We start from the raw sequence: 13,992 nt of genomic DNA, 5'->3' as shown, positions 1-13,992 counted from the left end.
CGTTTTGTAGCACAAAGTCTTAGCTGCTGGATCACCACCAAAGTCCCAAGAACCTTTGAGTGACATTGTTACAGGATGTTTTTTCAAGATGTTATAGACATAGTGACTGTTGAAACTACAAGATAATTCTTACCAAAAATTACTTGCAGAAGTTCTAATGCATTTAAACAGCCACGTGGTTCCTTCCAGACTGAAGACTGAGAGGTCCCATCTTGATGGCATCACCAACTCAATGGACATGAGTTTGAGTGAACTCTGGGAGTTGGTGATGAACAGGGATGCCTGGTGTGCTGCAGTCCATGGAGTCGCAAAGAGTCAGACTTGACTGAGCGACTGAACTGAACTGATCTTGGTTTAGTCAGGTGGTGCCCGTGTGGCAATATCCTGAATAAGTTTACATATCCCTTCCCCCACCCCAGCCTCAGCTTTGAAATTATGCAAATTCTTGGCAGATCGTTCTAATTGAGAAATATTAATTTATTTCACATCACATTTTGTGCAAAAAGCAAGACATTATTAAGAATTAAGGGCTATTGAGAATTTATTTCAAATTTGCATTATTCCAAGTTGCGTAGACTGGGCCTGAGAGCAATTTCATCCTTGGTCTGTCCCCCATGGGACAGAGGTGCCAGTCCCTGGGGATTCTCTGACAGTCACTGAGACCTCTTCCCTCCTACAGGTTGGCCAGCCGGAGCAGTGACAAGGACGGGGACTCTGTGCACACAGCCAGTGACGTCCCGCTGACCCCACGGACCAACTCCCCAGATAGAAGATGCTCATCCTCAGACACATCTAAGTCTACATACAGCCTGACCCGGAGGATTTCAAGTAAGCCTCTCTGCTCTGACTGTTGCGGGTCCTGGTTCAAGTCAGCTGCCCCTTGGGGTCCATGAAGTACAACCCCATTATCTGGGTCCCCAGGATAAAGGGAAAGAGCTGGGATTCCCAGATGCTCAACAGCACCCCCAGGGAGAGACATGAAAGACAGGGTTGCCTCTGGCGAGGGAGTGGAGTGTGGTGTGACAGCCAGGAGACAGGATGACAGAGAGGTAACGACAGTGTGACAAAGGAGGGCATCATACCTGATTTCTGCCAAGTTCAGGCAGAAGCAATCATTTTGACTGATTTTTGTTTACACTGATCACAAGTTTCACTGAATTGGCTCAGTTGATGACATTGTCAGCATATATCATTTTAGACCCCGAAAGCCAAGTGTTAGTTACCATGTTACACAGCAGGGCCTGCAGATTCAAGTGACCTGAGGGGCCAGGTGGATTGTGTCAGTGGCTAAGTGCCAAGGGCTGGAGGGAGATAAATATCACCCTAGTGAGTGACAAATGGCAGTCGACTCTTGGCCTGGCACTAGGGCAGGGTGGGGACTGGGGCCAGTTGGGAAGCCAGTGTCTCATTGAAGGGGAGCAGCTGCTACTCAGCTGTAGCCATGTGGGATTGTATTACCTGACCTTTCTAAAGAGAAACTGGCAGTCTGGGTTTTTATATGAAACTTCCTTACTTTTCAACCCAAACAGAATGTATCTCTGGGTTGAATTTGGCCCTTGGCCCACTCTAGAGTGGCCACTCAGCACACACACACACACACTGTAGCCTGGGTGTAGACCAGAGGGTGTGATTTGGGTGGGGAGGAGAAAGGGGGATAAAGCCTAGAGTCTCCCAGCCTCTTGTCACTAGCCAAGTGTGTCTCCTCTGTCTCATGCAGCTGATGTCTGAAATTCACTTAACAGAGGGAAAAGGCTTAAATTCATGAAACTAATCCACTCAGCTGGAAATGATTGAGATCTCTGATCTTTTCTGAGAGTGGATGGGGAAGAAGAAAAAAGTAAATTTCAAGAGCTTGAAATAGTGAAACAGAACGGGTGTCTGGCTTCTGTAGCCTCCGTCTTTTCATCTGTAGAATAAGAGGGCCTGTCTGCCCTGTGCAGACTGCTGTCCAATACAGTGGCCACCACAGGCATGTAGCTGAATTGAGATGCACTGTATGTGTTACATACCCACTGGATTTTGAAGCCAGTATGAAAAAAGAATTTAGAATGTCTAAAATGTTTTTATATTGGTTACATGTTGAAATGATTATATTTTGGATATATTGGTTTAAATAAAATATAAAAATTAACTTCACCTGCTTCTTTGTACTTTTACATAATTGTGGCTACAAGAAAATTTTAAGTTGCCTTTGTGGGCTTCGATGGACATGAGTTTGAGCACACTTCGAGAGTTGGTGATAGACAGGGAAGCCTGGCGTGCTGCAGGCCATGGGGTCACAAAGAGTCGGACATGACTGAGTGACTGAACTGAAGTGTGGCCTTGTATGTCTGTATCTGGTTCACGTTTTATTTTCTCTTGGATAGCGCTGGTCTAGATGATTCCTAAATCTTGCTTCCAGCTCTATACAGAGATTACTGCATTTAGCACACAGTTATCAGGGTGCAACCATGCACTGGCAAGGGCTCATGGTTTTAGCCAACAGGCAGGTATTTGGGCAATCAACAAGATGCCATGAAAGAACAAATACTATGCCATTTTCCCAACAACATGAGGAATCTCATAGTCAGACTCCTAAGCATCTGCAGAGTAGGACATGGTTACCCGGGGAGCTTGAACCAGGCAGGTGTTGGTTTCACTTATGCCAGATGAGTAAATTCTAGAAATCCACTCCAGCAGAGTGTGTAAAATTAACAGTACTATGTGGAGTACCTAAACATTTGCTAAGAGAGTAGATCTTATGTTCTTAACAAACACACAAAAGTAAGTAAATAAAGAAGGCAGGAGGAAGCTTTTGAAAGTGATGGATAGTTTATGGCATAAACTGTGGTGATGGAGTCACGGGTGCATACTTATCATCAAGGCCATCAAGTTGTGTAGATTGAATATGGACAACTTCTTGTGTGTCAGTCATACCTCAATTAAGTGCTTTAAAAGAGAAAAGAGTGCCGTGAGGTTATTGCTAGAATAGAGAGATGAGCAAAGATAGCAACAATGAACCTGGGAGCGGCGAACTCTTCTGCTTAACGGGGAGGGGAGAGGCACCCCGAAAGTGATGAGCTGTGAATGTGATCCTTGGAGATGTATAATAGTTACCATTCAGTGCCTCGCACCACGTGCACGTTCTGTGCTGAGCCCTCTCCAAGCATTGCTCAGTGAGTTTTCACCACTGTCTTTGATGTGGTTGCTATGATTGGCTCCATGTTACAGACGGGAAAACCGAGTGTGTAAAATGTGCCTGGAGTCACTTGGCTCGTTACTAGGGAGTCACGTGGTTCACGAGGAAGTAGCTGGGTTGGAATTTGACCCAGACACAGGCCCCAGAGCCCACTCTGTGAAAGTGGAGGCAGTATGGGGGAAAGGTTAGAGTCGGACCCTGGGGCCAGAGAGTGGGGCTCGGACCCTGGCTCCTCCTTCTCCTAGTCGTGTGCTAAGTAACTCCTCCTTTGGTAACTCCTCCTTTGGTGAGTTACTTAGAGTTTCTGTTTCCTCATCTGTAAAGTGAAGGTAATAGTCACTGGCTAATATCTTGTGAAGGCTGTGAGTGTGAAAGTGTTAGTCGCTCAGTCATGTCCGACTCTTTGCAAGCCCATGGACTGTAGCCCGCCAGGCTTCTCTGTCCATGGAATTCTCCAGGCAAGAATACTGGAGTGGGTAACCATTCCCTTCTCCATGTATGCAGGGCATTTAGAGCAGTGCCTGGCAATTAGCTGCCGTGGAGATGGGGATGTTTGTGCCGCTGCCCTTCCTCTCATAGAGTAAATAAGAGGATTTCCAGGAGTGGAGAGCACATGGAAAGAGCATTATGAAGCAGAGCAAACAATGTGAGAATCTACGATCTCACATATCGGCCCAGATCCAGTCCAGTACTTGGTGGTGTTAATTGTTATTTCTGCTGGGTGTGTAGGTCTCGAGTCCAGACGGCCCAGTTCCCCACTGATTGATATTAAGCCCATCGAGTTCGGCGTTCTCAGCGCCAAGAAAGAGCCCATCCAGCCCTCGGTGCTCAGACGGACCTATACGCCGGATGATTACTTCAGAAAGTTCGAGCCCCGCCTGTACTCCCTCGATTCCAACAGTGACGACGTGGACTTCCTGACGGACGCGGAGATCCTGTCCAAGTACCAGCTGGGCATGCTGCACTTCAGCACGCAGTACGACCTGCTGCACAACCGCCTGACCGTGCGTGTGATCGAGGCCCGGGACCTGCCGCCCCCCATCTCCCACGACGGCGCGCGCCAGGACATGGCGCACTCCAACCCCTACGTCAAGATCTGCCTGCTGCCGGACCAGAAGAACTCCAAGCAGACCGGAGTCAAACGCAAGACCCAGAAGCCGGTGTTCGAGGAGCGCTACACTTTCGAGATCCCCTTCCTGGAGGCTCAGAGGAGGACCCTGCTCCTGACCGTGCTGGACTTCGATAAGTTCTCACGCCACTGCGTCATCGGCAAGGTGGCTGTGCCTTTGTGCGAGGTCGACCTGGTGAAGGGCGGACACTGGTGGAAGGCGCTGATTCCCAGTTCTCAGGTAAGGGGTGGGTTGGCAGTGTCTCCTGCTGGTAGCTTTGTAAAAAACGATTATTATTATTATTTTTTTAATCTCAGTATTTAAGTTTTGTTTGTTTGGGGAGGTTTGTTTTTTGTTTTTTTGCATTTTTAAAACTTTTGATTTTAAAATAATTTTTTGATTTCCAAGAAGTTGCAAGAACAGTACAGGGAGTCCTGTGTGTTCTTCATCCAGCTTCCTGGATGGTAAATCTCATACGATCTGTGTACACTAGGATACCAAGAAACTGCTGTTGGTAGCTAAACTAGACCTTACGCAATTTTCACCAGTTTTTTTTTTTTTTAATGTTTATTTATTTGTTTGGCTGCATTGGGTGTTAGTTGCGGCACACAAGATCGTGAATCTTTGTTGCATCATGTAGGATCTTTAGTTGTGGCATGTGGAATCTAGTTCCCTGGCCAGGGTCAAACCCAGGTCCCCTGCACTGGGAGTGCAGACTCCTAGCCACTGGACCACCAGGGAAGTCCCTTCACCAGCATCTCCTGTGTGCGTGTGCATGCAAGTGTGTGTGTGTGTAGTTCTATGAAATTATATCATATGTATGGATTCAGGTAACCAGCACTACCCCTGGGAGCTTTTTGTCATTGATGCTGGGTTATTTACTAAGGAGAATTATTGTCCAGAGTACGAAGCTATCTGTCATTTTGACTTTCAGAAATTGATCTGGGAAAAATAAGATGAGGGCTGAAGACCGGGATGATGGATGATTGTTTTTCAGGTGAATTGTCAGATTAGCTTCCTTCCCTCTCCCAGCCCAGTGACACGCAGTGGGCTGCCTGGGGAGCTACCCGTGGACCAAGCCCTCTCCCCAGTGGGCTTTAGGGTCCCTTCCTGGGGCATTCTGTGGGCTGGAGGACAGCAGTGCATTTACTGTGGGTGGAAAGATGTGGGGGGAGTCCAGGGGAAAAAGACCCAGTTGGAGGCTGGTCAAGACCATCCATGACAGACAGTGATCCTTGTAACGCAAATGGGATTACTTTGCATCGAATACACCAAGGTGCTTCTAAAGCTGAGCTCTGCTGGCCAGGGAGTTGATGATCCGGCATCACGTTTGGGATGCACGGGTTAAACATGAAGACTGGAGGGGCTGCTACATTGTATGTGTGTGTATACACATCTTCAAAGCTATCACTCTCTTAGTTTGGATTCCCCAAGAAAAAGAAGACTCTCAGGCAAGGGAGTCATTTAATAGGGAGGTGACACTGGAGGAAATACGAAGAGCAGGTAGGAACGTCATTTAAAAGATGCAGGTATCAGGCCAGCCACCACTGTGGTGCCTGGAGCAGAAACCTGCTAGGGGAGCCAGGAGCCAGTGTTGGACATAGGCCTAAGAGCCTTTCCTCCCAAGAGGCGAGGGAGCTGGGGTGTTAATACACCACCTCCTGTCAGTCACTGAACGAGGGCTGGGGGATGGGGAGGTTCATTTCCTGGTATTTCTGGCTTGTGACATTGGCGGGTACAGAGACCCTTGACATCCACAGATGCAAAATATGTACAAGAGCTGGCAGATCCATGTAGGCAGGAATGATCGTGGCCGGGAGAAGGTAGTTAGTGTCTGCTGTAATCCTAAGTTTGCCTTCCCATCACACAATCAGGATATATGGGATCATGTCATGTATCCTCCTCGATATTTGAGATCGAGGTTTTCAGCTGTCAAGAAAATTATGTGGACAGAGGGAGACCCACCAAACATGATGAATTCCAGATTCCACTCTTTGTGTCAGGGCAGAGCCCTGGAGGGGGAGGGTCTGGACATGCCCACAGGTTGGTTCCTCTAGGTCTTGGCTGAGTGTTATCTTGGCTGAAATGGAAAGTTCTGGGTGCACCTCCCCTGGTGCAGTTCCTGAAAGCTGGGGCCAGGGGCTGGAGGTGGGTGCAGGTCGTTAATTTAGGAGGTGATCCCAGGAAGCAAGAGTATATGCTTTTTGAGTGGGCACGTCAGCTGTCTGTTGGGGTGTCTAGAAGCAGAGCTTGAGATAGAATTTCGAGGTGGCTTAGTTTCCTTAGGGTTGTTGTGACAAAGCACCACAAATTGGGTGGCTTAAAACTGTAGTTTATTGTTTTACAATTTGGAGGTTTTGAGTCCAAGATCAAGGTGCTGGCGGGGCCGTGCTTCCTCTGAAGCCTGGAGGGGATCCTTCCTTGCCTCTTTCCAGCTTCTAGAGGTTGTTGGCAATCTTGGATTATAGCTGCATCACTCTGATCTCTGCCTCCCTCCTCCCATGGCCTTCTCTCTGTGTGTTTCTGTGTCTTTTCTTATAAGGACATCAGTCATGTTGGATTAGGGGCCACCCTGTTCCAGGATGACCTCATCTAATCACATCTGGAAAGAAGGTCACATTCTGAGGTCCTGGGGGTCGGGATGTCAGGTCACTTTTAGGGGACACAATTCAACTCACAAGGGGATGCAGGAGAAAACCCTGCAAGGCAGGTTTTGAAGTGGCCTAGGTGAGGGTGACCGCCACGCGAGGCTGAGCCTCTGCCTGGTGTGTGGTTGGGAGGGGAAGTCTGGATCCTGGACTCACTGCGGCATTTCTTCCTTTAGACAAGGGAGCCATCCAGCCCTGATCACAGGTTTCTGGTGGGGACTGGACTGGGAAATCTGATTTTTAACCGGGCAGCCCTGGGCCTCCCTGAAGCGTCTGATTCTTTAAAACAGTGGTTCTAAACAGGGGTAGTTTTGGTCCCAGGACATTTGGCAGTGCTGGGAGAAATTTGGGGTTTGATGGATGGGATAGTTCTGGTGGGTGGAGATTAGGAATGCTGCTAAATGCCTGCAATGCGCAAGACAGACCCCACAACACAGAAGGTCTAGCCCCAGATGGTCCATAGTGCCGAGGGCCAGAAAGCCTGCTGTGGGGTGAAGGGGAGGGTGCAGGGTGGAGGACAGAACAGGGTCTGCCATGAAAAGGTGAGATGGGGGCTGGACTGTTCCCTGTTGGGAAGGAGGGTTTTCCAGGGAGAGACAGTGGTCAGGGTCAGGCCACAGGGCAGAGCTCCAGGGAGCTGCTTTGCTTTTCATTCCAAATGTGGGAAAGGAGATACTGGTTTTGAACAAAAATCCACATCAGGCAAAATAGGCCTGCCTTGGAGACAGAAAATCAAATCCACACACTGTGCGCCCAGGCAGTCACATGGCATCACCGCTGGAGGTGGTGTCTGTCTGCTGGCGTCCACTGGAGGCGGCGTCTGTCTTCAGCAAAGCACTCCGAGGATGCAGCTGCGTGTGGGGTGGAAGCAGTTTCTCGTTTTCAGCCTGACTTCACAGTTTGTGGGTCAGAGTGCCTCCTAGGATCTGTTAGTCCTACAGTTTCCACCGTGGGGACCCCATGCGGACATGGGTTGCTGGTTGTAGGACCAGCTTGTAGGCATCCTCTGGCTCATGGCAGAATGTCTCAGCTGTTTTGTGCCTTTGAACACAAGACACGAGTGTGTCTTTGATCTTGGCATTCAGTAAATCAGCAGCTACTGGAACTACTGCAGACTGGGCCTCATTGAGAAGGTTGGCTCGAAAGATAGTGGAAATGAAGACATAGGGATATGAAGTGTGTGGGATGATTGATGTGGTATGAAGTTATACTGGACGCTGAGAGAAATTCTCTCATCCGAGTGGATTGAAGTGAATTGATGCTTTGGCCATTTAGAGGTGAAATCCATGTAGTCTCAACTCTTTTTAAAAAAATTATTAATAATTGTGACAAAACACACATAAAATTAACCATCTTATCCATTTTTAAGTGTACAGTTCAGTGATATTGAGTACATACACATACATCGTCATCCCCATTCATATCCAAACTCTCTTCATTTCACAAAATAAAGCTGTCTTCATTAAACAGCAGCTCCCCACATTCTGCTGGCCCCAGCCCCTGGCAGCCACCACTCAACTTTCTGTTTGACTACTTTTGGGTACTTCTTATAAGTGGAATGACACAGTATTTCCTATTTGAGGCTGATTTATTTCATGTAGCATAATGTTTGCAAGGTTCATCCATGTTGTCGCCTGTGGCAGGATTTCCTTTTGAAGGCTGGGTAGTATTCCATTGTGTGGGTAGATCACATATTGTTTGTTCATGCATCCATCGATGGAAGCTTGGTTGTTTCTACCTTTTGGTTATTGTGATTAATGCTCCTGTGAACATGGATGTACAGTTATTTCTTTCAGGTTTTTTTAAGTCAGAAAAAAAAATTCAGGATGAAGGATATTCATTTCTCTAGAGATTATGTTGTTTGGGGAAGGAAGGAGGAGGGAGCTGGAGAGAACAGAGGCCCCGTGGACATGCTGGAAACTCACAGAGCATTAGGAGGAGCCAGAGTTGTTCTTCCAGCCCTTTCACGAGTTCCATTAGGACTGGCGTCATGTAACCTCATGGATCTTGGTTTGCTCGTGTCAAGTGGAGACATGGTACCTACTCCCCACTCCGTTGCAGTGCATCTCTCGGGATGTAAACTCTTCTCAAGAGAAATTAACTTCTGACTGTGAAAGCCCCTCAAATTAAGGAAAATTATAAATAGACTGTACATTATAAATATGCAGTAAAAGTATTGTACATACATAAACCATCCATATATTTAGTCAATGAGTATTTGTTGGGTGCTTGTCATTTTCTAGGGGCTGGGGCTACTAATTTCACTCTACACTCATGAGTGTCTGCTATGAGCTAGGCAATGTTCTACACACGATCGGTTGTTTATCTCACAAGCGTTCATTTTACAAAAGGGGGAAATGGGCTGTGAGTCTCCCAGACCTCAGTAAGTTCTCTCAGCCCCTTAAGACAGAGAAAAGTTAAATGATTTGTCCATGCTCAGTAGTAGAACTGAGGCCCTTTGGCTTAAAAAGTGATGTGTCATAACCAAGACATTAGACTGGTTCTCTGTAGAAAGCAAAACAAAGCTGCTGACCTCAGGGAGCTTATGGTCTAGTGGACAGAGGTGGGCAGTGAGCGAATGAGTTAACACATCATTATGCCTCTTGGCATTGTCTCTGCCAAGAGGAAAAATAAAGCAGGATTAGGGTCTGGAGAGGAGTGGCCGGGTGAGAGTGGGGAAGCTGTTCCAGGTGGGTGAGGAGATGGCATTTAAGTAGAGAGCCAGGAGGATTGAGGGAGTGAGCCTGGGGGATGTTCAGGGATGAGCATTTAAACAGTGAGTACAGAAAGTGCAAAGGCCCTGAGGCAGGATGTGAGGCTGGAGAGTAAGTGAGGGGAGAGCATCAGGAGGTGAGGTTGAACTGGGAAAAAAGGCCACATCACATCGACCTTGTAGGCTGGGTTAAAGACTTGGATTTTATTCCTGTGGGTGTGAGAAGCCCTGGAGTGTTTTGAGAAGGAGGGGTGACCCAGCCAGGCTGCCTGGAGAGACCTGTCACTGGGGGAGACACCATACTTAATTTCCAAAATATATAAAGTACTCCAATGACTCATAAATAAAAGACAAAGTTCAGTTTTTAAATGGGCAATAGTTTTGAACAGATATTTCACAGAAGACACATGCACATGATCTAAAAGCACATGGAAAAATGCTCAGCTTCATTATCCATTAGAGAAATGCAGGTTAAAACCTTAGTGAGACCACACCTATCAGAATGACTAAAATCACAGAGACTGACAACACCCAATGTTGGTGAGCATGTGGAGCCACCGGAACTCTCAAGACTGTGTTGTGGGCACATCGTGTGATATAACCCCTTAGGAAGAGATTCTAGTAGTTGCTTGTAAAACTAAACAAATCTACCCCATGAACCAGCAGTGCCACTCCGAAGAGAAGTGAAAATGTTATGTCTACACAAAAACTTGTACATGCACATTCAAAAAAACTCTATATGTGATAGATAGCCCCAAACTAGAAATCGCCCAGGTGCTCATCCACAGAGTAAGGGATAACAAATTTATTGTTTATTCATATAATGAAACATTATTCAGCAATAAAGGAAAAAGGAGACACACAGGTATTGATACACACAGCATGGATGAATGTCACAAACTTTATGCTAAGTAGAACGTCCTGCTGACAACCATTATGCAAAACAGAAGCCAGACCCAAGAGAGCATGACTTGCATATATATAAAGTTTAAGAACTGCATATGTATAAAGTTGCATATATATAAAGTTCAAGACAGTATACAGCCTTGACGTACTCCTTTTCCTATTTGGAACCAGTCTGTTGTTCCATGTCCAGTTCTAACTGTTGCTTCCTGACCTGCATATAGGTTTCTCAAGAGACAGGTCAGGTGGTCTGGTATTCCCATCTCTTTCAGAATTTTCCAGTTTATTGTGACTCACACAGTCAAAGGCTTTGGTATAGTCAATAAAGCAGAAATAGATGTTTTTCTGGAACTCTTTTGCTTTTTCAATGATCCAGCGGATGTTGGCAATTTGATCTCTGGTTCCTCTGCCTTTTCTAAAACCAGCTTGAACATCTGGAAGTTCACGGTTCACGTATTACTGAAGCCTGGCTTGGAGAATTTTGAGCATTACTTTTCTAGCATGTGAGATGAGTGCAATTGTGCGGTAGTTTGAGCATTCTTTGGCATTGCCTTTCTTTGGGATTGGAATGAAAACTGACCTTTTCCAGTCCTGTGGCCACTGCTGAGTATGTCAAGGCTGTATACTGTCACCCTGCTTATTTAACTTATATGCAGAGTACATCATGAGAAACGCTGGGCTGGTTGAAGCACAAGCTGGAATCAAGATTGCCTAGAGAAATATCAATAACCTCAGCTATGCAGATGACACCACCCTTATGGCAGAAAGTGAAGAGGAACTAAAAAGTCTCTTGATGAAAGTGAAAGAGGAGAGTGAAAAAGCTGGCTTAAAGCTCAACATTCAGAAAACGAAGATCATGGCATCTGGTCCCATCACTTCATGGGAAATAGATGGGGAAACAGTAGAAACAGTGTCAGACTGTATTTTGGGGGCTCCAAAATCACTACAGATGGTGATTGCAGCCATGAAATTAAAAGACACTTACTCCTTGGAAGGAAAGTTATGACCAACCTAGATAGCATATTGAAAAGCAGAGACATTACTTTGCCAACAAAGGTCCGTCTAGTCAAGGCTATGGTTTTTCCTGTGGTCATGTATGGATGTGAGAGTTGGACCGTGAAGAAAGCTGAGCGCCGAAGAATTGATGCTTTTGAACTGTGGTGTTGGAGAAGACTCTTGAGAGTCCCTTGGACTGCAAGGAGATCCAACCAGTCCATTCTAAAGGAGATCAGCCCTGGGTATTCTTTGGAAGGACTGATGCTAAAGCTGAAACTCCAGTACTTTGGCCACCTCATGCGAAGAGTTGACTCATTGGAAAAGACTCTGATGCTGGGAGGGATTGGGGGCAGGAGGAAAAGGGGATGACAGAGGATGAGATGGCTGGATGGCATTACTGACTTGATGGACATGAGTTTGAGTGAACTCCGGGAGTTGGTGATGGACAGGGAGGCCTGGCGTGCTGCAGTTCATGGGGTCACAAAGAGTAGGACACAACTGAGCGACTGAACTGAACTGAACTGAAAGTTCAAGAATCACAAAATTAATCTATGGTGAAAAATTGAAATGGTAGTTGTGACTGGAGAAGGGGACTGACTGGAAAGGAGCCAAAGGGAAATTTTTGAATTCATAGTGACCGGGCATTGGGTACATAGGTGTATTCACTTTCGAACTCATCACTTAAGGTTTACATACTTCATTGCATATAAATGCTATCTGGGAAATGAAAGAGCCATAAATACACTTTGGTTAATGATATGCCTGCTGAAGTGTTCAGGGCCCTAGTGCCTGCAACTTTAAAATGCACTCAAAAAAGATCAATAGATATGCCGTAAAGCAATTACAGCATGCTTTTAAAATCTTAGTTGCAGAATTAACATTAATAACTGTTCATTTTAGGGTCTTGGTGATGTATTTAAACAGGTCCATAGTATAGTTATTTCAGCTTCTCTGTATTTGATAAAGTTCATAAGAAAATGTTGGGGAACACCAGTTAGGAGTAATATGCTGCGGGCTTCCAGGTGGGAGGTGGTGCTGGCTGGACCCGGGTAGAGCGAGGAGCAGACAAGTGGCCAGCTTGGGAGACGATTTGAGGGCAACATCTTTGATGCCCAAAACCAGCCTTTAGACTTTACACTCCAGCTTCAGGGGTGCTGTTACGGAGGGCTTTCAAGCAGAGGGGGGATTTTCAAACATGGGGTGCCACTGTTGTCTTCACCAGCAATCAGAATCAGTCAGGAGCTGTGGCTGTGGGGCTCCCAGATGTCAGCCTCCCAGATTCCAGTTTCCTAAGACTTGAGTGAACCTGCTCTTGAGTGAACGTGCTGAGAGATTCTGATGCAGGTGAACTGTGGACCTCATTCTGGGAAGCGCTTGCGTGGCCATTGGAAGGCAGAAAGGGCTTGGCTGTTAGAGCTGGACAGACACATCTGAGGTGTGATCTCGCTGGTCAGCTGCTATGATGGTTTAATGAGCCAGTTTGGTTGCTGTTACCATTGTATTTTATGGAGCCATTCGAGCAGGCTCAGGGTGGTGTGCTCTTAGACATTCTTGGGAGATAATTCTGACTCGTGTGGGGTGTGGTATCTTTTATTAGAAAGCCAGATTGCCTGCTGAGGAAGAATGTTTGCTTTGAGCCTAAAAGAAAATGTGCTTAGTGAAAAGTGATATTTGCACACCTGGCTGCTGGATATTTATGTTTTGAAAACTACTTTAATGTGAGACTTGTTTTATCCAAAGGAACCCCTCTTAGATCTTCGATGCCTGTAACTCAGAGCCCCGTGGCCTTGAAAGTGAAGCCTGTGTGTGTTTCCTTTGCTGCAGAAAAGTCAGTCCAGTTCAGTTCAGTTCAGTCACTCAGTCGTGTCTGACTCTTTGCGACCCCATGAACTGCAGCATGCCAGGCTTCCCTGTCCATCACCAACTCCCGGAGCTTGCTCAAATTTGTGTCCATCGAGTCAGTGATACCATCCAACCATCTCATCCTCTGTCGTCCCTTTCTCCTCCTTCCTTCAATCTTTCCCAGCATCAGGATCTTTTCTAATAAATCAGTTTCATTAGGTGGCCAAAGTACTGGAGCTTAGAAAAGTCAGAGGTGGTAGCAATAATTGTGTTCTGGTTCTCACCATGTGCCGGACCCTGGGCTCAGTGTGACTCTTATGATACCCCTCCAGATAGATGCCATTGGCACCTGCATGTTATAGGTGGGGACCCTGAGCCTCAGGAGGGCTTCCCTTATTTCTCAGCTGGTAAAGAATCCGCCTGCAATCATTCCCTGGGTTGGGAAGATCCCCTGGAGAAGGGAAAAGCTACCCACTCCAGCATTCTGGGCTGGTGAATTCCATGGGCTGTATAGTCCATGGGGTCACAAAGAGTTGGACATGGCTGAGTGACTAACTTTCACTTTCCTGAGCCTCAGGGAAGCTTACCCCAAATTGCACAGCT

The 13,992-nt window shown here is 46.6% G+C and overlaps 1 protein-coding gene across 3 annotated transcripts in view; it reads left to right on the top strand.

The window, feature by feature from the left end:
- The window catches only part of SYT17 (synaptotagmin 17), an 88,693-nt gene that overhangs the window by 10,542 nt on the left and 64,159 nt on the right, over nt 1-13,992 (top strand). For all 3 annotated transcript variants that reach the window (XM_061401262.1, XM_061401263.1, XM_061401265.1), the window contains exons 4-5: nt 680-828; nt 3,908-4,527. In XM_061401262.1, the coding sequence (XP_061257246.1) occupies nt 680-828; nt 3,908-4,527 (769 nt within the window). The remainder of the gene's footprint in view (nt 1-679; nt 829-3,907; nt 4,528-13,992) is intronic.

The sequence above is a fragment of the Bos javanicus genome, chromosome 25, assembly GCF_032452875.1.
Source record: "Bos javanicus breed banteng chromosome 25, ARS-OSU_banteng_1.0, whole genome shotgun sequence".
In the NCBI taxonomy this organism is placed as follows: Eukaryota; Metazoa; Chordata; class Mammalia; order Artiodactyla; family Bovidae; genus Bos; species Bos javanicus.
Note: the sequence above shows the minus strand (reverse complement) of the source record. Positions and strands in the feature narration are given on the sequence as shown.